At 43.7% G+C, this 23,785-nt stretch overlaps 1 protein-coding gene across 1 annotated transcript in view; it reads right to left on the bottom strand.

Moving 5' to 3' along the window:
• The window catches only part of LOC122800395 (rod cGMP-specific 3',5'-cyclic phosphodiesterase subunit beta-like), a 1,051,627-nt gene that overhangs the window by 111,539 nt on the left and 916,303 nt on the right, over positions 1-23,785 (bottom strand). Inside the window, exon 15 of the mRNA XM_044069844.1 lies at positions 16,222-16,329. Within this exon, the coding sequence (XP_043925779.1) occupies positions 16,222-16,329 (108 nt within the window). The remainder of the gene's footprint in view (positions 1-16,221; positions 16,330-23,785) is intronic.

The raw sequence follows: 23,785 nt of genomic DNA, 5'->3' as shown, positions 1-23,785 counted from the left end.
TTTGTAAAACCCACTCCACAATGAGTCCTGTTGTTACACACTCACAGCTATCTCCACATAGGATACGTATGACAAACACACACACACCCCAAGTCTCACAGTTGCCTTGCCTGGGATTAAAACTCCTACCTAATACATTACACTACAGCATTACGCAGTTATAGGATGTGCCATGGAGATTACTGGACTATTTCTTCCCCAAAGGTGTATTTCAAAGTGAATGACATCATCAGGCTTGCCAAAGTAGGGCAATGGAAGTTGTAGTGACTGTGAATGGCCTCAAAAGCATTGATCCATACACAGAAAAACACACAAACTTTTACACTGGCCATGTCTGGGATTAGAACTTCTACGTAACTAGTACATCACATGCCAGCATTACACTGTTAAAGCATGCGCTATGGAGCTTACTAGGCTAGTCCTTCCCTAAAGGTGTATTTCAAAGTGAATGACATCAGCAGGCTTGCCAAAGTAGGGGAATAGAAGTTGTAGCGACTGGGAATGGCCTCAAAAGCATTGATCATGAGTAGGGCAGGGAACATGATCCCCAGGGTCAATTTCCTATCTCCCAAACACATTGTCCAGGTTCCTTTTGAAGAGGGCCAAAGAGGCACTCTGCTTGACATTTATGGGCAGTCTATTCCAGAGTCTGGGGAGTCCGTGTGTCAGGAACACACCCCTCCAGCATGTATTGTTCATTGTGATGATAAGATTTGGATCCCTGGAGCATGTGGCTGTGAGGGTTTGGAATTCTTTAAGTGTAGCATGTCCAACAGCTGTAGGTTTGACATGGCATGGTATGTTAAGCAGAGATCACCTCTGAGAACACAATATGTGACAGAGTATACATAGATGATTTTCAGACGGTCAGCATACGGCATTTGGTTTAGGCCTGTGATTCTTTTAGTGAGGTATGTCTGCAGCCTTTCTAGTTGTTGCAGATGTCTTGTGAGGTACATACATAACAGGCCATTGTAGTCTGTACTGGGTCTACTGAGAGATGACTACATTGGGACAATGGCCTCCTTTTTCCTGAATGTAAAGCCCTTAGTGGTGAGGTGTGCCACATAGGTGCATTTCCTGACTGTTGTGGCGATGTGGTTATCAAAGGTGAGACCACTGTCCACCTGTGTCCCTAAGTCTGTTATCACACTTTAGGTGTTTAGTGTACTGCCACCTATGTGGTACTTCACAGATACATGTCCCTTCCCAAAGGGGATAACTATACAATTTCTTGGTATTGATCTTGAGGCTATGGCTCAGGTGCCAAGCATGTCTTTCTGTAAGGCCCTTCTGTAGAATATCCACATCTTGTGGGGATTCAATATTGGCTCCCAGTGTGCAGTCATCTGCAACCTTTGTTTGCCAGAGTCCATTACTGTTAGACTGTACTTCAGAGCAGTAGATGCCACACAAGGGTGGTGCCAGGACTGAACCCTAAGGTACTCCAACTGTCACTTGTCTGGGGCTGGGGTTAATGTCACCTACATTTACAGTGTGGGTTCTGTCAGTACAGTGGTTGGCAGCCCACCGGGTGACATAGGGATTAATGGCCAGCTTGATACATTTATCTATGATTCCAGACTTGGGGGATTGTGTCAAAGGCCTTGGCAAGGTCCGTATATACTGTGTGAACCACCTTACCCTCATCATCCACAGCTCTGGAGACAGATTCACAGTTGTCAATCAGGTTGAGGTGACATGATCGGCCCTTCACAAACCCAACCTGGTTGGGGTCCAATGTTTGCAGGTCGCCAATGTCTTTGTTTTAATTTCCATGATAATATATTCCATGGCCTTGCAGACCAGGCACATCATACCGCTGAGGCTGTAGTTCTCATGATCCAAGGTGGATCCCCTCTTGTGGACTGGGATAACTGTAGCTGTGCACCACACAGTGGGCACAAAGCTCGAGATGTGGCTATGATTAGACATGGCATGTAGGTGAGGTGCCAGTTCATTTTGTAGCTCATGCAGTACACAGCCCGGGATGTTAACTGGTCCCATGGCTGCTGTTGTCTTAGCTCTGGAGAGTGTGGCTTTTACCTATGTGGCTGTTGTTATTAGAATCTGGCAATCTTTCCATGTTGAGATGGGCCCTTTGGGGTGTGGGAGGGGGTGCAGTTGGCACTGAATCAATCTGCCAGGATATTTGCAATATCCTGTTGTAGCTCAGAGCAGATCTGAGCATTGACATTTAGATTCCTGACATGGCTATGGAATGGCTTGCAGTTATCTTTGGCATATTTGGCTATATTATGTCCGTAACTAGCTTTGGTGGATGTTATGAGGGATCTCTGCTTCTTACTGTGGCTGGTAAGGGAGTATTTTGCATCCTGGAAATTCCCCCATTTCTGCAACAGTTTCCTCCTTTTGTTATACAGTATGTTTATGGCAGGGAGCCACCACACTGGCTTCCTTTTCTTGGTGGAGCACGTCTTGGTCCTATATTGGATGGCACAATTCATGGACGAGTGGATGTGCTCGTACAGTGCCTTCATGTAGGATTCAGCAGTCATCCTTTCAGTTCCCATCTGCATGGGTGTCATGACGTTATTCACGTCTGACTTGTGTAGCATGACGTTGGCTTTGGAGATGTGTGTTATGCAGGTTTCCTTACTGGGGTGTGGGGGAGGGATGTTGATGTTAAGGTGATTACCTAGTGGGCAGACCTGACCACCGAAGGGGTGACCATAGGTGTGGAGCACTGATTTCCCATGTTGGTAATGACCAGGTCTAGGATGTATGAGCCCCTGGTGGGACTATGGGTTACTTGATCCAGGGCATTGGGAATTATAACTTCCAAGAACCGTTGGGCACACATGTTGGTACACAAGTATTTTTCCCAGTTAATGGCAGGGTAGTGTAAGTCACCCAGTATTAGGGTGTTTGGTTGTATCATAATATTTCCCAGTATGCTTCAAAAGCTGTAGTGGGAATCATGGAGCATGGTGGGGGAGCTGTAGCAAGCTATACAATTTGGATTTCAGTCTGACCTAGTGTTAGTAGCATCGGGGGTATTTCAGACACATTCTGTTGAGCAAGTAGCCTGCTGGTGTGAATATGGACACTGCACCTTTATTGTTTTTGTCCTGGTTTGGTGGCCAACAGGTGTGGTGAGAGCTGTACCTGGTATTGCAGGGGTGCTCTCTGGAGCCTTGGATCAGGTCTCTGTTACTGCACAGATATTGATGTTCTCCATTTTTAGGTGTGCCTAGTGACTGTAAATGGCCAGAAAATCATTGATCCCTACACATACAGTTTCACAGTTGCGATGTTGGGGAATAGAACTCCTACCTAACTAGTATATCACACTACAGCATTATGCAGTTATAACACGCACCACAGAGCTTACTAGGCTACTCTTTCCCCAAAGGTGTATTTCAAAGTGAATGACATCAGCAGGCTTACCAAAGTAAGGCAGTGGAAGTTGTAGTGACTGTGAATGGCCTCAAAAGCATTGATTCCTACACAGATAAACACACACAAAGTTCTACAGTTACCATGTTTGGGAATAGAACTCCTACCTAACTAGTACATCACACTACAGCATTACACAGTTATAGGACGTGCCACAGATATTACTGGGCTACGCCTCCCCAAAGATGTATTTCAAAGTGAATGACATCAGTAGCCCTTCCAAAGCAGGGCATTTGACATTGTAGTGAGTGTGAATGGCCTCAAAAGCATCGATCCTTAGGCAAACACACACAGTTGCCATGTCTGGGATTAGAACTCCTATCTAACTAGTACGTCACCTTATAGTATTACTCAGTTATAGGATGCTCCAAGGAGATTATTGGGCTATTCTTTCTCCAAAGGTGTATTTCAAAGTGATTGACATCAGCAGCCCTGCCAAAGTAGGGCATTTGAAATTGTAGTGAGTGTGAATGGCCTCAAAAGCATTGATTCCCTACACAGACAAACACATACACACACAGTTGCCATGTCTGGGATTAGAACTCTCACCTAACTAGTACATCCCACTACAGTATTATGCAGTTATAGGATGTGCCATGGAGATTATTGGGCTACTCCTTCCCCAAATGTGGATTTCAAAGTGAATGATATCAGCAGCCCTGCCAAAGTAGGGCATTTGAAATTGTAGTGAGTATGAATGGCCTCAAAAGCATTGATCTCTACACAAACACACACACTTGCCATGTCTGGGATTGGAATTCCTACCTAATTAGAACATCACACTATAGCATTACACAGTTATAGCACGCACCACGAAGCTTATAGGGTTACTCTTTCCCCAAGAGTGTATTTCCAGCTGAAGACATCAGCAGGCTTGCCATAGTAGGATAATGGAGAGTGCAGTGTGTGTGTATGGGCCATAACCCATTCATCTAGAAGCAGACACACAACACTCAGACACACACAGGTTTATATTCCACAGGTACATGTATACAACTGCTAGATGACTACTGACTTGTGCAGTCATGTTACACAGTTATCACAAGTACCACAGACACTATAGTGCTGAGGGATACCAGAGGCAAATGTCTACTGTGATTGACATTTGCACATCATGTTGTTTTAGCCATTTGGATGTGTGCTGGGTGGGACAGGCCTCATGATGGGAGGCTCTTTGTCACTGTCTGTCACTCTCTTCCACACATCTATGTATGTGTAATTTTGGCCTATTATAGTGTGTTGCCCTTGGATATATGTGTGTACTCCTATCCAATGTGTGTGCAAAGCATGACTGGTGTGTACTGAGGAGTGTGTGCACAAACATCTGTGACTGTCAGATATGTATAGTCCACTGTTGTTGCCAGACATTGGCTTCATTTCTGTAAGTATGTGAGCATGCCCAGTATGACCTTTCAGTATTTTGTTGTCAGACATGGTCTTCGTTTCTCTAAGTGTGGGAGTATGCCCAGTATGACCTTCTGTATTGAATGTGTGAATCCATTCCAGGTAGGTTGTACTCTAGTGCAGGCTTTTGTGTTCTACACCTACAGCTAGCAACCTGTTTCTGTGGGATATCTGTAGATCGGTTGACAATATGGGGTCAAAATGGACAAAGGATAGTAGGTTATTGTAGGTAATTGTGTCTGTGCTGCTTCTGCTACATGGTCTTGGTGTTAGCAGAGATATTCAGACATATGTACTGTTTTACACTGTGATGTTTTATGTCATCAAGTACTGTCAGGTATACATATTTGCTTGCAGTGATGTTCTGGGAGCACAGGATGAATGCAGCTGTGTCCAGTTTTGCGGTCTGTAGCCTACATATTCTTGCACAATCATGCCATTCTGGAGGGGAAGCTGCAGACACTTGCTGCTGGGTCTGTGTAAATGGTTCAGCACCTTGGTACTGTGGTGGATGAGGATCCCATGCTTGTACATTCATCGATGTGACAGTATGGTCATATCCTGCTGTGGTTATACCTCACAGCTGTACAGATTCACACAGGTTACCCAGAGGCAGGGGTCATAATTCTGGACATTACCCCTTCACATTGTGATTTACGAGCAGGTTTGTAGCCATCCATTCCTGTGTTTGCAGGCAGAGGTAGTATGTGCACATGGCTGAGTTTTGGACTTCACACACTCCATGCCACCCATGCTCCTACTCCCCCTCTATTATTCTATCCTCTTCCAAACATTATGCAATTATTATCTGATAAGTTCCCTATAGTTATCACCTCATCCCAACAGTAATTCGGTGTTGGTCCACAGTTCATGCAGTAGGACATGGCGGACATGTTACTAGGCTTTGTCCACATGGCCTTGCATTTGGGTTCTGTGGACTGTGTTATGTTGTTATTTGGGAGTCCATGACATAACATACATTGGCAGTATGGGTGAGGCACAGGCCTTTGGCAGAGGACCGTAGGCCATTTGGTAGTGATGCAGGCCAGCTATAGCAGGCTGTTGCATTGTGTCATTCCAACAGTCCCAGACTGCAATACACTATATTCCCCTGGGGTGACAGGGTAGGTGTGCAAGGTGTTAATGCCAATACTTTCTGTCATTATTGATCCAGTGGTGTGGATGCTGGCAGGGTGCTGCTTACAGCTAGGGACACACCTGCATGGGACACCTGTTCTGCATACTGCATTCTTTGGCTATTGCCATACAGAGGTGAGGGTCATATTGTACTCATTCCCAACAGCTGGGATAAGACTGGAGCGGTACTTGTGGGTGATGGTGGGGTGAGCTGGGTGCATGTGTGCTATGAACAAACACTACTTGCATCTGACTCACAGATATGCATGGGGCATTCCACTTATGCTGGCTTGTGCAGGGACATCAGCTGTTTCTCAATACTTCATACGTGTGACTTTTGTGGTTTGCCAGTGCTTGGCCAGATGACATCGGTATTCCCTACTACAAGCCCAGCTAATGTGCTGCTAACCTGTATGTACAATTCCAAAGGTGTGTCCATTTGACAGTTACATATTATACACTGTCTGTCTGGGGCACTTCCCCCTGTGTACTGTTGTATGTTTGGGCCTGTATTCACCCAATGTCCATCTTTCAGATGGTGACACATATTACTTCCAAACATTTACTATGGCTTACTGCTGGAATGTGTTTTGCTGTGATTTATTGTTTTTGGCACTGCAGTTGTGAGAACCTGGCCCTGTCATTGGCAGTACTGGCCAATGGCCACCAAGACAAACCTCACCATGCATACATACTGACCACTCTCACACAATATACAACACACACCAACCTAACACACTCAGCCCTGCATATTGTACACATGCTACAATCTATCCTGCTACCTCGGCCAGCTCAGGTAATCTGTGCTCCACTATTATTATACCTACACATACATGTTACTACATTTCTACATAGGATTGGGAGGGGGCACACCTGACACTTGTACACATTTGCTATGACTGTACTGGTATTTCAGGTACTCCATTTCATTCTGTATTCTGACCTATCATGCTGACTAGAGGCATATCAGTGTACTACAGGTCTTAGGTTTGATTAACCTACATTTCAGTTTCAGACTTCTTACCCTTCAGAACTAACATCCCACTGCCTGACCTGTTGTAGTCTGTCTGTGTAGGTCTGGAGGGGGGATGTTCTCCATAGCCATCAATCAGAGGCCTTAGCATAGCCTTTGTTTGTGTTTGTCTATGCCTGTCCTGCTGGCTGAGACTGTTGTTGGGTATATGAGCCTCCCTGACTGGCATACGTGTGTCCTATGGACACACATGTGACCCACCACATTTCCTGCAGTGAGTTTTGTCACCTTGTCTAGTACTGGCTACTGTGGTGACACCACTATTTGTTACAGATCTCATGCTGCCACTATAGGTGTCTACTATCTGCTGGCATCCCATTCAGCCACCCAATTCCCTTGCATGCTCACATCCATACCATAGACACAAGTAGCAGAACATACTACTCCATTCAGCAATTGATAGGGAGAGTGACTTAACTTGTGGCTGTGCCAGTACTGAGGATGGTGCTGGAGGGCTGACTATGTTGGATGCACAAAGTACACTCCCTATACATGGTTAAGCACAGGTAGTGTCATGTTTGGCATCCCTTTTACTGTATGTGCGAGTCAGAGAGAGGTGTCATTCACTGGGTTCCTACTGTGTCAGTGTATGTGCTATGCATTGCCTCTTTGCCATGGCCTGGACATACTGGGCATGCCTCCTTTTTCCTACTGGGGCAGGCTCAGGTTGTTCCTCCTCCGAGTCACTCTATGCTTGTGCAGGCCTTGGCAATGGTGGGTGGCTGTGTGGCCCTGACCCCATGCTGTTCCTGCTGCAGCTATTTCTGCAGGATCATATTGTGTAGCATGGCACATATGATGACAATTTGGGTACATGTAGCTGATGAGTACTACAAGGCTCCACTGGATGTGTCCAAGCACTGAAACCGTGACTTGAGCATCCCAAACACATGCTCTATTATGATTCTGGTCTATGCGAGTGCCTCATTATGGAGTTCTTGTTTGGGTGTGTGTGCATTTCTGATGGGTGTAATCAGCCACTGCTCCAGTGCGTAACCAGCATCCCCCACTAGGTGGCCGTAAGGGATGTCCCCACTGGCAAATCTCTGGTACAGCTGTGTCATATGCCAGATGTGGGAGTCGTGATAGCTTCTAGGGCAGTTAGCACACACATTCATTATAATGCCCTGGGCATTGCACATGACCTGGCAGTTGATGGAGGTGAAGCCCTTGTGGTTGATGTAGACCCTACTCCACTCACCGGGTGGTGCTTTGATGCATATGTGCATGCAGTCTATAGCACCCACTACCTCAGGGTATTCTGCTATATGGTGGAAGAGACACATATTGCTGGTCAACACCTCACGGCTGTTGTGGAAATATACGTGCTCACTGGCATGTGCTGACATGGCATCCAGGAACTGGTGGAGTACCCTGGATGCTGATGTCTGTGAAATCCCCTTGATATCCCCAGTTGGCCTTTGGAAGGTACCTGTGGCTTGTATTTTTATTCCTACAAACCTTGGTATCCACTGGGATTGGTTCCCCTCTGTTGGGTCTGTGTGTGAGGTGTGGCTGGCACAGCTCAACAATTTGCTGTAGGAGGTCCCTGTCAACCCTATAGTGCTCCACTATCTTCAGCTCATGTAGCCCCTGGTAGGTTACCCTGGGTTTGTACACTCTTCTCCTTCTCCTCACTGTGGGTTGGTTGTCAGCATTCTTATGCTCACCACCCTCAGCCTCTTCCACATGTTGATTCATGATAGCTGCTGCAGCCCGTATCATTTTGTTGCTTTTGTTTGGTAAAATTTCCCCGCTTGTGTACACCAGTGGTGTAGAGTTTTTGGGAAAAAAACAGAGGGAAAGGTGTTTACATAGTTTATAGTGATGTGCTGGGCTGGACTGGGCTGCTACCTTTGTAATTGACTGATTCTGATACATTTCACCTGCCAGCTATGCTAGCTCTCTTGATTACCTTCCTACTGCTGTTTTTCCTTCCCATTGCCTTCCTGTTTAAGCCCAGGGGCACACCGCACAAACACAGTGCTCAGATGTGCATGGAGATGCTATTTCCTGGTTTACTTTTTTTTTCCTTTTAAAACAAGGTGCGCAGTGTGCACACCTGCTTAGGAAAAAGTGTGCTTGGCAGCTTCAGACACACCCCCTTGCTTAGCTCTGCTAAGCTATGGGCATACCCGAGCCACAGGGCTTCAATAAGCTTCCAGTATGCCTGACACACCCCTCTTTGATGTCAGCTAGCTCTTAGGCTTGCACCATGGGCTTCCTGCACTGACATGGTTGGGTGCAGGGTAGCCATGAGGGGGGATATGGGATTCAGTATAATTTCCCTCATTTTCATACGATTGCCTGCTAATACCTAGTTACAAGTCTGACACTGAGCCTTCCCCCTTAGCAGCCACTATTCACTGGCCATGTTGTCTTCTGCCTGCCATTGAGTATAATGTCAAAATTGTGATTTTGGATAGAATATTTATTTCAAGTCTTATTTTTTATTTTCGGCCCAGTCCCATTTGCACACTGCTGCCCTATGCTTAAACAGCCAAAATCGGCTAAAAAAAAAATAAAAGTTATTTTTTTATTTTTGCAACTGTTTTCCATGCCAATGGGCATACTCATGCTTTCCACATTATATACACCCTTTATTTGGAGCTGTCATGGCTTCATTTTGTAGTTTGCAGAAATGTACTGGGTTAATAACCAATTACATTTCTGCAGACAACACTAGTCATGCATGACCAGCTGCCAGCTTCATGGATCACAAATTCACCCCATTTGCATGTTTTTCATCTGAAAATGGGGTAATGCATGTATCCGTGCAGGAATAGTGCAGGAACGCTCGTGCACATCCCAGGAGCTCATTCCTGGATCGCACGGTGGCCATATTGCCTCCAGCAGCTCCTGCACTATTCCTGCATGCTGTGCAGAGCTTGCTGAATCCTGGGATTCCTGGGATAGATCGGTTGACAATATGGGGTCAAAATGGGCAAAGGATAGTGGGTTACTGTAGGTAATTGTGTCTGTGCTGCTTTTGTTACATGGTCTTGGTGTTAGCAGAGATATTCAGACATATGTGCTGTTTTACACTGTGATGTTTTATGTCATCAAGTACTGTCAGGTATACATATTTGCTTGCAGTGATGTCCTGGGAAACACAGGGTGAATGCAGCTATGTCCAGTATTGCTGTCTGCAGCCTACATATTCTCACAATCATGCCATTCTGGAGGGGAAGCTGCAGACACTTGCTGCTGGGTCTGTATAAATGGTTCATCACCTTGGTACTGTGGCGGATGAGGACCCATGCTTGTGCATTCATCGACGTGACAGTATGGTCATATCCTGCTGTGGCTATACCTCACAGCTGTACAGATTTGCACAGGTTACCCACAGGCAGAGGTCATAATTCTGGACATTACCCCTTCACATTGTGGCTTACGAGCAGGTTTGTAGCCACCCATTCCTGTGTTTGCAGGCAGAGATAGAATGTGCACATGGCTGAGTTTCGAACTTCACACACTCCATGCTGCCCATGCTCCTACTCCCCCTTCTATTATTCTATCTTCTTCCAAACATTATGCAATTATTATCTGATAAGTTCCCTACAGTTATCACCTCATCCCAGCAGTAATTCGGTGTTGGTCCACAGTTCATGCAGTAGGACATAGTGGACATGTTAGTGGGCTTTGTCCACATGGCCTTGCATTTGGGTTCTGTGGACTGTGTTATATTGTTATTTGGGAGTCCATGACATAACATACATTGGCAATACGGGTGAGGCACAGGCCTTTGGCAGAGGACTGTAGTCCATTTGGTAGTGATGCAGGCCAGCTATAGCAGGCCATTGCATTTTGTCACTCCTACAGTCCCAGACTGCAATATACTATATTCCCCTGGGGTGACAGGGTAGGTGTGCAAGGCGTTAATGCCAACACTTTCTGTCATTATTGATCCAGTGGTGTGGATGCTGGCAGGGTGCTGCTTACAGCTAGGGACACACCTGCATGGGACACCTGTTCTGCATGCTGCATTCTTTGGCTATTGCCATACAGAGGTAAGGGTCATATTGTACTCATTCCCAACAACAGGGATAAGACCGGAAAGGTACTTGTGGGTGATGGTGGGGTAAGCTGGGTGCATGTGTGCTATGAACAGTACTTCTATCTGACTCACATATATGCATGGGGCATTCCACGTATGTTGGCTTGTGCAGGGACATCAGTTGTTTCTCAATACTTCATACCTGTGACCTTTGTGGTTTGCCAGTTTTTGGCCAGATGACATCGGTATTCCCTACTACAAGCCCCACTAATCTGCTGCTAACCTGTATGTACAATTTCAAAGGTGTGTCCATTTGACAGTTACATATTATACACTGCCTGTCTGGGGTACTTCCCCCTGTGTACTGTTTGTATGTCTAGGCCCACATTCACCCAATATCCATCTTTCAGATGGTGACACATATTACTTCCAAACATTTACTATGGCTTACTGCTGGAATGTGTTTTTCTGGGATGCATTGTTTTTGGCACTGCAGTTGTGAGAACTTGGCCATGTCATTGGCAGTACTGGTCAATGGCCACCAGGACAAACCTCACCATGCCTACATAATGACCACTCTCACACAATATACAACACACACTAACCTAACACACTCAGCTCTGCATATTGTACACATGTTGCAATCTATCCTGCTACCTTGACCAGCTCAGATAATCTGTGCTCCACTGTTATTATACATACACATACATGTTACTACATTTCTACATAGGATTGGGTGGGCACACCTGATACTTGTACACATTTGCTATGACTGTACTTGTATTTCAGGTACTCCATTTCATTCTGTATTCTGACCTATCATGCTGACTAGAGGCAAATCAGTGTTCTATAGGTCTTAGGTATGACTGACCTACATTTCAGTTTCAGACTTCTTACCCTTCAGAACTTACATCCCACTGCCTGTCCTGTTGTAGTCTGTCTGTGTAGGTCTGGAGGGGGATGTTCTCCATAGCCATCAATCAGAGGCCTTAGCACAGCATTTTTTTGTGTTTGTCTACGCCTGTCCTGCTGGCTGAGACTGTTGTTGGGTATATGAGCCTCCCTGACTGGCATGTGTGCATCCTATGGACACACATGTGGCCCACCACATTTCCTGCAGTGCGTTTTGTCTCCTTGTCTAGTACTGGCTACTGTGGTGATACCACTATTTGTTACAGATCTCATGCTGCCACTACTGGTGTCTACTTTCTGCTGGCATCCCATTCAGCTACCTGATTCCCTTGCATGCTCACATCCATACCATAGATACAAGTAGCAAAACATTCTACTCCATTCAGCAATTGATAGAGAGTGACTTACCTTGTGGCTGTGCCAGCATTGAGGATGGTGCTGGAGAGCTGAATATATTGGATGCACAAAGTACACTCCCTATACATGGTTAAGCATAAGTAGTGTCATGTTTGGCATCCCTTTTACTGTATGTGCGACTCAGAGAGAGGTGTCATTCCCTGGGTTCCTACTGTGTCAGTGTATGTGCTATGCGTTGCCTCTTTGCCATGGCCTGGGCATACTGGGCATGCCTCCTTTTGCCTACTGGGGCAGGCTCAGGTTGTTCCTCCTCCGAGTCACTCTGTGCTTGTGCAGGCCTTGGCAATGGTGGGGGGCTGTGTGGCCCTGACCCATGCTGTTCCTGCTGCAGCTGTTTCTGCAGGATCATACTGTGTAGCATGGCACATACGATGACAATTTGGGTATATGTAGCTGGCGAGTACTGCAAGGTTCCACTGGATGTGTCCAAGCACCGGAACCATGACTTGAGCATCCCAAACACATGCTCTATTACGATTCTGCTCTGTGCGTGTGCCTCATTATAGAGTTCTTGTTTGGGTATGTGTGCATTTCTGATGGGTGTCATCAGCCACTGCTCCAGTGCGTAACCAGCATCCCCCACTAGGTGGCCGTAAGGGATGTCCCCACTGGCAAATCTCTGGTACAGCTGTGGCATATACCAGATGTGGGAGTCGTGATAGCTTTCAGGGCAGCCATCACACACATTCATTATAATGCCCTGGGCATTGCACATGACCTGGCAGTTGATGGAGGGGAAGCCCTTGCAGTTGATGTAGACCCTACCCCGCTCACCAGGTGGTGCTTTGATACATATTTGCATGCAGTCTATAGCACCCACTACCTCAGGGTATTCTGCTATTTGGTGGAAGAGATGCATATTGCTGGTCAACACCTCACGGCTGTTGTGGAAATATACGTGCTCACCGGCATGTGCTGATATGGCATCCAGGAACTGATGGAGTACCCTGGATGCTGATGTCTGTGAGATCCCTTTGATATCCCCAGTTGGCCTTTGGAAGGTACCTGTGGCTTGTATTCTTAGGCCTACACATATCTTGGTACCCACTGGGATGGGTTCCCCTCTGTTGGTTCTGTGTGTGAGGTGTGGCCGGCACAGCTCAAAAATATGCTGTAGGAGGTCCCTGTCCACCCTATAGCACTCCACTCTCTCCAGCTCATGTAGTGCATGGTGGGACTGTGGTCTAATGGTTAAGGTGTTTGCCTTACAAACACAAGGTGCAGGGTTTGATTCTCACAAGGGATAATTGGCTAGGCTTAAAATGGCTCGCAAGAGCAATTAGCTTAGTACTAATCTATGAACCTATGCTAAGTTACCCTGGGTCTGTACACTCTTCTCCTTCTCCTCACTGTGGGTTGGTCAACAGCATTCTCATGCTTACCACCCTCTGCCTCTTCCACATGTTGATTCATGATAGCTGCTGCAGCCCTTATCATTTTGTTGCTTTTGTTTGTTATAATTTCCCCACTTGTGTACACCGGTGGTGTAGAGTTTGTGGGAAAAAACAGAGGGAAAGGTGTTTGCATAGTTTATAGTGGTGTGCTGGGCTGGACTGGGCTGCTGCCTGTGTAATAGGCTGATTCTGATACATTTCACCTGCCATCTATGCTAGCTCTCCTTGATTGCCTTCCTACTGCTGTTTTCCCTTCCCATTGCCTTCCTGTTTAAGCCCAGGGGCATGCTGCACAAACACAGTGCTCAGATGTGCATGGAGCTGCTCCTGGTTTACTTTTTTTTTCCTTTAAAACAAGGTGCACAGCACGCACACCTGCTTAGGCAAAAGTGTGCTTGGCAGCTTTAGACACACCCCCTTGCTTAGCTCTGCTAAGCAAAGGGCAAACCTGAACCACAGGGCACCAATAGGCTTACAGTATGCCTGACACACCCCTCTATGATGTCAGCTAGCTCTTAGGCTTGCACTATGGTCTTCCTGCACTGACACAGTTGGGTGCAGGCTAGCCATGAGGTGGGATCTGGCATTAAGTATCATTTCCTTCATTTGCATAGGATTGCCTGCTAATGCCTAGTTACAAGTCTGACACTGAGCCTTCCCCCTTAGCAATCACTATTCACTGGCCATGTTGTCTTCTGCCTGCCATTGTGTATAATGGCGAAATTATGATTTTGGATAGAATGCTTATTTCAAGTTTTATTTTTGGCCCGATCTCGTTTGCATGCTGCTACCCTACACTTAACAGCCGAAATCGGCTAAAAAAATAAAAGTTATTTTTTTTATTTTTGCAACTGTTTTCCATGCCAATGGGCATACTCATGTTTCCACATTATATACACCCTTTATTTGGCGCTGTCATGGCTCCATTTTGTAGTTTGCAGAAATGTACTGGGTTACTAACTGATTACATTTCTGCAGACTACACTAGTCCTGCATGGCCAGCTGCCAGCTTCCTGGATCACAAATTCACCTCATTTGTATGTTTTTCACCTGAAAATGGGGTAATTTGCATACAGGAAATGTGTCTGTGCAGGAATAGTGCAGGAATGCTCGTGCACATCCCGTGAGCTCATTCCTGGATCGCACGGCGGCCATATTACCTCCAGCAGCTCCTGCACTATTCCTGCACGCTGTGCAGAGCTTGCTGAATCCTGTGATTAATGTTACACTACATAATTTAAATAACATCACAACCAGAGTTTTTGTCATAAAATGTAAATGTTCTAATGATCGGCATATAATACATAAACAATTTTAATTTGACATAACATTTCTGAAGCATTACTAATCAAATGTAATAATCCAAACTTATTTATTGCTGGCCTTCTGTCAACGTGCTACTTATGAATGCTTGTACCCCTTGTAGCCCATTTGTTCTTCTGCCTTCATCTTATTATACATGGATGGCCTGTTTGAATCCTGTTTTGACCCTGCAGTTGGGCCTTCCCTCTGCAGGCAGAGACCACCCTTCTGGTCTACTACTCAAATGACTGCCAGATACCGCCCCTTATGTCCCTTATTTGTACAAGTAGGGGGGCTGGGAAAATCCTGCTGTGACCCTGCAGGTGGGACCTCCCTCTGCAGAGAGAGAATGTCCTTAGTCTAATACTCCTAAACTGTTCATTCCCTGTTTAAAAGATGTGAGAGACAGGATGTGAACATCATGTAGGTCATAAAGGATGGGGAACTGTCATGGGAGGGGGATTCCATAACTGTTCACAGGCTTTGTCAGTGATGCTAGCTTGCTCTCACTCCCCAGTCACCAAAATAGTAGCCTGCCTACAATTAGAGAGACATACCTCCACCAGGGTGTAACCCTGTTGTTAGCAGAAACCCCAGTCCTACTCCCCAACAGCAGTGAGCTGATATAAGCCAGTCACTAACAGCACCCCCAACCTGGCTCGGGTCTATATTATAAGATAGATGTTTGAAAACATCGAACAACATATGTCGACATCATATGTCGACACCAATGTTTGAAGACATCGACCTTATAAAAAGACAAAAAAAAAGTACCCTAACGGGTTTAAGCAGGGAGGCAAACCCCCCTACACCCCCCACTACTTAAATATACCAACTCTGAGACCACACTGTTCGATATTCTTGTGTCGACAATGTCAGATTCGACATTGTCAGCATTCAAGAATATAATATAGACCCCCTGGCTCATCTAATGCTCAAGCCTCTAATCAACCTTAGTTTATCTGGTTCATGGTCAGGGCATCATCTCTTAACAGAGCTGTCCTAATCAAAATGAATTTATGGCTGTGGCAAATATTGCTGGTTGTTTTTAGTGCAGCTCTGAAAGATATACAATGTATGAGTTAATAATTAAAAATATCTAGATATCATTCAAATAAGGTCTTTACCAAAGACACTGAATGGTTAAGATATTCTACCGAGAAGAACCAGCCATATTAAACTTTGTACCATGTGAGCATACTTACATGACTATTTCCTTTCTGGTTGGCTCCAGTATCATGTATTCGGTCCATTTTTCTAGGTCATTATATGTCTTGGACTGATCAACAATCTTTTGAAACATTGTTCTCTTCCTGTGCAGCAGAATAAGGTAATTAATAAAATATAGTAAATTAATTAATTAATAGAAACTAAATAAAGAAGTAGAACTTAACAGAATAGTTAATGGAAATAATTCAAGACTCAACTCCATTTGCATTTCTGTTGGTTGAATATGTTAGGACTCATAGTTGAAAATATGGTTGTCGAAGACAAAAGGAATAAAATTATAATTAGGGATGAATTTACACAAGGATGGATAAATAGCAATGCCTTATCATCCATGGACACTGTTGTCTTTAACAAACAAGTTACTGCAAAGTGGAGTCTGTCAGCTATTAAAGCAAAAAAAAAAAAAAAAAAAAAAAAAAAAAAAAAGGAATAGAGTAACAGTTTTAACAAAATATAGGTTTACATAAAAATACCATGGCGTTACCATACCTACAGCCAGTATTTCACATATATAATTAGCTCATTAAAATTAAATTACTCAAAATGTACACTGAATCTCGATGTTCATGTCTCCTAATTTTTAGCTTGGATTATGTAGATCAGTGTGTGTGTGTGTGTGTGTGTGTGTGTGTGTGTGTGTGTGTGTGTGTGTGTGTGTGTGTGTGTGTATACAGCTTTAAGAAGCTTTGTCGGGGCTTGTATAAGTGTATAAATAATGAGCTTTGCGAGCCTGACTGCCATTTTGTAGTTAGCTGTTAAGATATAAGCATGTGTGTCTGTATAGTCCATCTGTTAACCAGTTTGTTTATATTTTGTAAAGCTTCTATCCTTCCTGATGTATTTCTGTGTAAAAAGGCATATAAATGATCTACTCTGCCTGTTCATCATTTATACTAGAGAGAGACGAGTGACATGGTTTCAGAAGTGGGATGTCTAAAAGGACATGGTGTCAGAAGTGGTATGTCTAAAAGGACATGGTGTCAGAAGTGGCATGTTAAAAAGGACATGGTGCCAGAAGAGGCATGTCTAGAATGGACATGGGGCCAGGAGGGAAGCCAGATTCTTCAGTATGAGACCAAGAGGCACTCAGTTAACACTGGAGGTATATATAGAAGTGAATCATCCCTACTGCACGTATAATTTGTAAAACAGGTCAGAAACGAATGTCAGGTATTAAAACTTGCTCAAGCTATTTCTTTTTCACAAAATATGAAACAAGGCATTCAGAACACTCTAAAACAATTTCTAAGTAACAGAAATATTCAATATTATGATATATTAACAGAAATATTCAATATAACTACAGAAAATATTTGAAATAAAGTCTGAATCTCATAAAATGAATAAAATAAGAGAAGCAACCACATTTTTTCACTAATCACTACTTTCTCAAATTAATCAAAGCTATTCAAGTTGTCTGAAGTGTATGAAGTGCTCTCATATTTGTGCATTATTACAGTACAGTTATTTCACAAAATACAGCCATTACAGAGCACATTTCACAAAGTAAAACATTTTGAAGAATTCATTGTGCATTTGAATGTTATTACAAGTGCTGGTTGTGTGCATGTTTGTACATAATTACAAGGACCATATTTTTCAGTGTATTTGGGCATAATTTGTTGGCATGGCAGACGGATTTCAGAAACCAACTCCACTTGTGTTTGGCAATAATATTGCAGAAAACTGGAGAGTGTTTGAGCAAGAGTATGATATTTTCATACAGGCTGCATTTTCTGATAAAGATAACCATACAAAGTCATTTATTTTGCTTAATTTAGCTGGGCTAGAAGCCATAGAAAGGGAGCATTCATTTGTGTATGCACCTGCTGTCTTTGCAGGAGAGGGGGAAAAACTATCGTATAGTTGTACCATCTGAGTCAAGGGAGGACCCTGAGTGCTTAAAATCTAAAGTTAGAGAAATGTGTAACCCAAAATGAATGTTACAGTGGAGAGGCACTTATTTTACACAAGAGTTCAAAAGCCTGATGAAACTTTTGCAGCATATATAACTGACTTAAGAAACAAAGCTAAAACATGCATATTTGGTGATTTGAGGAATGAGTTGATAAAAGACAGACTTATGTGCGGTATTAAAGATGATGCTGTGAGAAAGATTTTGCTTTGCGACAGTGATTTAACTTTGGATAAGGACATTGAGATTTGTCAGATATATGAACTTACAGAAAAGCACACAAATATGCTTACAAATGAGAGATGCATGCTTCCAATAACTTCTAAAGCCCATGTTGATAATATGCAGCATGCAGTTAACTGAAACAGGCCCAAGCACATGGCTACAACTGTAAACCCTGCAACACTCACAAGGAAATGTGTATTGTATCCAAGATTATCCAAATCCAAATGTATATAATGCATCTGAGATTATCCAAGAGCAACTCACTCTGGGCAAGACCACAATCCAAATTGTAACTTGCTACAGATCCCCCACCATGCCCCAGGATTCTCATTCCTCATTTGTTGATAAACTGGAAAATATTAGGGTACAACCCAACACCCTAATAATGGGTGATTTCAACTACCACACCATTAGCTGGGAAAACTACTCATGTACCAACTCCTTTGCTCAACGTTTTCTGTAATTCATAAATGCCAATGCCTTGGATCAACTTATCCACACCCCCACCAGGGGCAGCAATATCCTAGACCTGGTCATTGCTAACATGGGCGACCGGTGTTCCACACCAGATGTTAATTCCTCATTGGTTAGATCCGACCACAAGCTAATCACCCTAGATATCCACATCCCAACCCCACTCCCATTAGGGAAACTACCATAAAAACATTTCTCCAAAGTCAACTTCATGCTTCTTAAGACAGAAGTGGCAAATTTCACGACACCCATGCAGATGGACAATAGAGGTACGACTACTGAATCTTACACAAATGCATGGATCGTGCTATCCCTAACAGAACTAAGATGCTATCCTCCAAAAAAAGGAAGCCAATCTGGTGGTCCCTTGCCATATACAAACTCTACAACAGAAGAAAGAAACTGTTGCAAAAAAGAGTAAAATCCCATGATTAGAGGAACTTCCTGGTCAGCCTCAGTAAGAAGCTGAGATCCCTCATAAAATCCTTCAAAGCAAGTTATGAAAAAATTGCCACTGATTCTAAAGACAACCACAAAGCATTCTATAGCTATGTCAAGAATCTCAATGGCAACACTCAGATATGCTCTGAGTTACAGCACAATGGCACTAAATATGCAGAATCAACTGGTATTTCCAACATCCTGGCAGACAGGTTCAGTGTTAACTTTACCCCCCTCACCCCCAAAAGGGCCCATCTCTATACTGGAAGAATGCAAAGTTCCTGTAATCACTGTTGCACAGGTAAAAAACACACTCTTCAAAGCCAAGAACACAGCATCCATGGGACCTGACAACATCCCAAGCTGTGTTCCACATGAACTATAGAATGAACTGGCACCCCACCTAAGCACCATGTTCAATCATAGCTTCACTTCAGGCTTTGTGCCCTCTGAATGGTGCACAGTGATGGTTATCCCACTCCACAAAGGGGGAGCTACCACGTACCCCGGCCCCATTAGCCTGATGAGCCTGGTCTACATCTTGGAACTTGTAATCAAAGACATTGGTAATCTCCAAACTCTGGACCCCACCCAGTTCAGGTTTGTAAAAGGCAGATCATGTCTCCTAAACCTGATAGACTTCTTTGAAGCAGTCACCAATGCCATAGATGAGGGTAAGGTGGTGCACACAGCCTATCTAGATCTCGCCAAGGCTTTTGACACCATCCCCCACTATGGAATTATAGGTAAACTCACTAAACTAGGTATAAATCCCTATGTCACAAGATGGGTTGCCAACTGGCTCACTGACAGAACCCACACTGTGAAAGTAGCAGACTCCAAATCTGAATTCAGACCAATGACAAGTGGAGTAGCACAGGGTTCAGTCTTGGGTCCTCTCCTGTTTGGTATCTACTTCTCTGAAGTACAGGCTAACACAGAAGGTCTTTGACTAATGAAGTTCACAGATGACTGCAAACTAGGAGCCATAATCGAACCTCCTAACAATGTGGACATCTTACAAAAGGGCCGAAATGAGACAGATGCCTGGTGTCAAAGCCATGGCCTCAAGTTGAATGCCAAAAAGTGCATTGGCATCCCCTTTGGTAAAAACTCTGTACCCATAAACTGCCACATAGGTGGTAGTCTACTTAACACTGAAACTGTGATAAGAGACCTTGGGACACAGGTGGACAGTAGTCTCTCCTTTGATAATCATATCGCCACAGTAGTCAGGAAATACTTCTGTGTGGCACACCTCATCACAAAAGATTTCTCATCCAGGAAAAAGAGGTCATTGTTCCCCTCTACTGTCACTCATTAGACCCATTATAGAGTACAACGTCCCTTTTGGTATGTACCTCACAAGACATCTACAACAACTGGAAAGGCTGCAGAAATACCTCACAAAGAGGATTACTGGCCTCAAACAGATGCCCTACGCAAACCATCTCAAAAAACTCCAGCTTTACTCTGTTGCATATCACTTACTCAGAGGCGATCTCTGCCTAACATACAAAGCAATGTCAAACCCAGAGCTGTTGGACATGCTCCACTTAAACAAATCCCAATCCCTCCAAGCTACACACTCTAGGGACCTAAACCTTGTCACCACAATAAACAGAACATGCTGGTGGGATAGATTCCTGTCCCAGAGACTTCCCATACTCTGGAATAAACTACCTATCTATATCAAACAAAGCTCCTCATTAGCACTCTTCAAGAAAAATCTTGATGCTTGGATGGGAGATAAGAAATTCACCCCAGGGATCACCTCTCTGGCTCTGCTTGATAGGGGCACAGGAAAATCATTTTCTTGGGTGGTGAAAGCCAGGGTACCTCTTTGGCTAGGCTTATATAGGCGCTACGGCCAGTAGCCTAGTACCAACCTATGAACCTATGAAACCTCATGGTAGCTTTCTAGCAAGTTCGAAGGCATTATCTGGAAACTGTACAGTTTCAGTGAAGCATAAGAGTTAGTGAGCGATCTTAAAGAAGGTGCCCCCCACCCACTTTCATAGTAAGTTGTCATAATTGTGGAGGAAGTTACGAGCTTAAAAGGGAAACGTTTAGCTTTTGGCCAGCAATTTCACAAATATAATAAATGGAATCATTTCAAAAGGTTTTGTAAATCAAAGGGCACACATTCTTTTATTAAAAGGGAACACTCAAAGAAACCAGTTGATCAATTAGAAAGCTGCAACCCTGCTTTTTATGTTGACGGTGTGTCAGTGCTTCATGAAACAGTCAATACAGTAGATTTAAGGGCAAAGAATGAAGTATTTTGTACTGTTCAGATAAATGGGAAACCCACAGAGCTCAAAGATGACACAGGTTCAAAGTGCAATGTTATGTCTGCAGAAACATTTGCTAGAGTATGTGCTGATGAGAAGCCTGATTTGGCAAAGTGTGCGAAGGTTGTTGCTTATGGTGGTGAAAAGATTTAAACCAAGGGCTCAATAGTAATTTCATGTTATTTGCTGGGAGAAACTACAACTTGTTATTTTATGTGGTCAAAAGGCACGTCCAGTCATTATTAGGGGTGAGACACAGTTTGAAAATGTGACTGCTTTCATTTAATAAGGAAGTCCATCATGTTAGTTTAAAAGACCACTGCTCTAATTTTGCCCAGTATATTTTTTCAACCTATGCTGACCTTTTCAAAGACAAACTAGACAAGCTTCCAGCTGTGTACTCCATGAAGTTAGACCCAGATGTCAGCCCAGTTGTCAGACTAGCCTGGAGAGTTCCAGTAGCTATGCAGAACAGAGTCAAAGCTGGGCTAGATAAAATTGTGCTGCAAGGTGTAATTTATCCAGTTGATGAACCGAATGAATGGGTATTTTTCATGATGGTTGCTCATAAGAAAAGCTCAGATGATATCAGAATATGTATTGATCCACAAGATTTAAACAAGGCAATGAAAAGACTGCATCATCCAATGCATACAGTTGAAGAAATTGCAGCTCTGATGTCGCAGCCTTCCAAATCATACCAATTTCAAATCTCAGCTATTCTCTCATCTGTCAGCCAAATGGGAATGCCCATGTCACGCTCCAACATAAACCCCCCTCCACCCCATCTCTTTCAACCTGCACTGAAATCATTGCCATTTACAAATTCTATTGCTTCATCTCAGCCTAAAACAGTCTCGCCCTACGAGGGACCGATTTTCTCTCTGTCTAATGTACTATAGTTTCCATAATCCAATCTTTTTGTACTCTCTCCATGCAAAATGGTCCACCTAACCTGCAAAGGGCTAGTAGCTCCTTGTTTAATGTTTATTTACAAAGAGCTTATTTGACAAAAATGTCTTTTTCTGCAAATGTTCAGTTTACCCAACCTCTAAAAGGGCTAGTAACCTTCTGGTTAAATGTTAACTCACTAAAAGCTTATTACATAATGTATTATATTTCTGTAAATGTTTTAATTGTTCTGTACAAAGCTTTGTTATTCTTTTGTAACATGTAATATGTAACTTGCAATATTTGGAGCTTTTTTCCCAGGGCCTCCACTGAAAATGGGCTCTTTATGGCCCAGTGGACTTCCCCAATCATCAAACTTAAATAAATAAATATAAATAAATGCCACAGTTTTTTCTGTCTTAGATGCAAATAGTTCATTTTGCAAATTTTGCTTGACAAGAAATCCTTGTTGCTTACTATGTTCAGTACTCCTTTTGGCAGGTACAGAGTTTTGAGAATGCCATTTGGGATAAATTCTGCCAGTGAAGTATTTCGACGTGCAATGGAGCAAATTTTTTCTGGGTACCCCTATGCTATTGTAGTAGATGATATGCTAGTAGGTGGTAATGGTGAAGCTGAGCATGACAGAAACCTCAAGAAAGTTCTGGAAAGAGCTTGTCAAGTGACTCTTAAGCTGAATCCTCAAAAGTGCAAGTTCAGGTTATGAGAGGTTACTTATGTTGGTCATTTGTTTACCACTTCAGGCTTATGACCAGACCCTTCCAAGCAAACAACCATTCTAGAGACACCAGCTCCAGACAATGTTCAAGCCCTTCAATGCTTTTCTTGGCATAGTTAACTATCTAGGCATGTTCATTCCAGACTTAAACCAACTAGCAGCACCGCTTACAGAGCCAACATGTAAAGATGTATCCTGGTCATGGTTGGAACAACACCAAAGTCCACCAACTATTAGATACTATGATGTTCACAAACCAGTTATTCTTTCCTGTGATGCTTCAAAATTTGGTCTTGGTGCTGCAGTCATTCTTCAAGAGGGTCATCCTGTAGCCTCTGCATCCAGATCTGTAACCCAAACTGAAATGCAGTATGCACAGATAGAGAAAGAGCTTTTGGCAATTGTGTTTGCATGCTCAAAATTCCATGACTTTATTTATGGTAGACCTATCCAGCTCGAAAAAGACAACCAACCTCTAGTTACTATTTTGAGAAAGTCTATGCATTCAACTCCAGCCAGATTGTAATGTATGATGTTGAGATTGTAGAAGTACAGTTTCA

The sequence above is a fragment of the Protopterus annectens genome, chromosome 4.part0 (assembly GCF_019279795.1).
Source record: "Protopterus annectens isolate FY-2018-M chromosome 4.part0, PAN1.0, whole genome shotgun sequence".
Taxonomy (NCBI): domain Eukaryota; kingdom Metazoa; phylum Chordata; order Ceratodontiformes; family Protopteridae; genus Protopterus; species Protopterus annectens.
The sequence above is the reverse complement of the archived record's forward strand: the minus strand, read 5'-3'. Positions and strand labels throughout refer to the sequence as shown.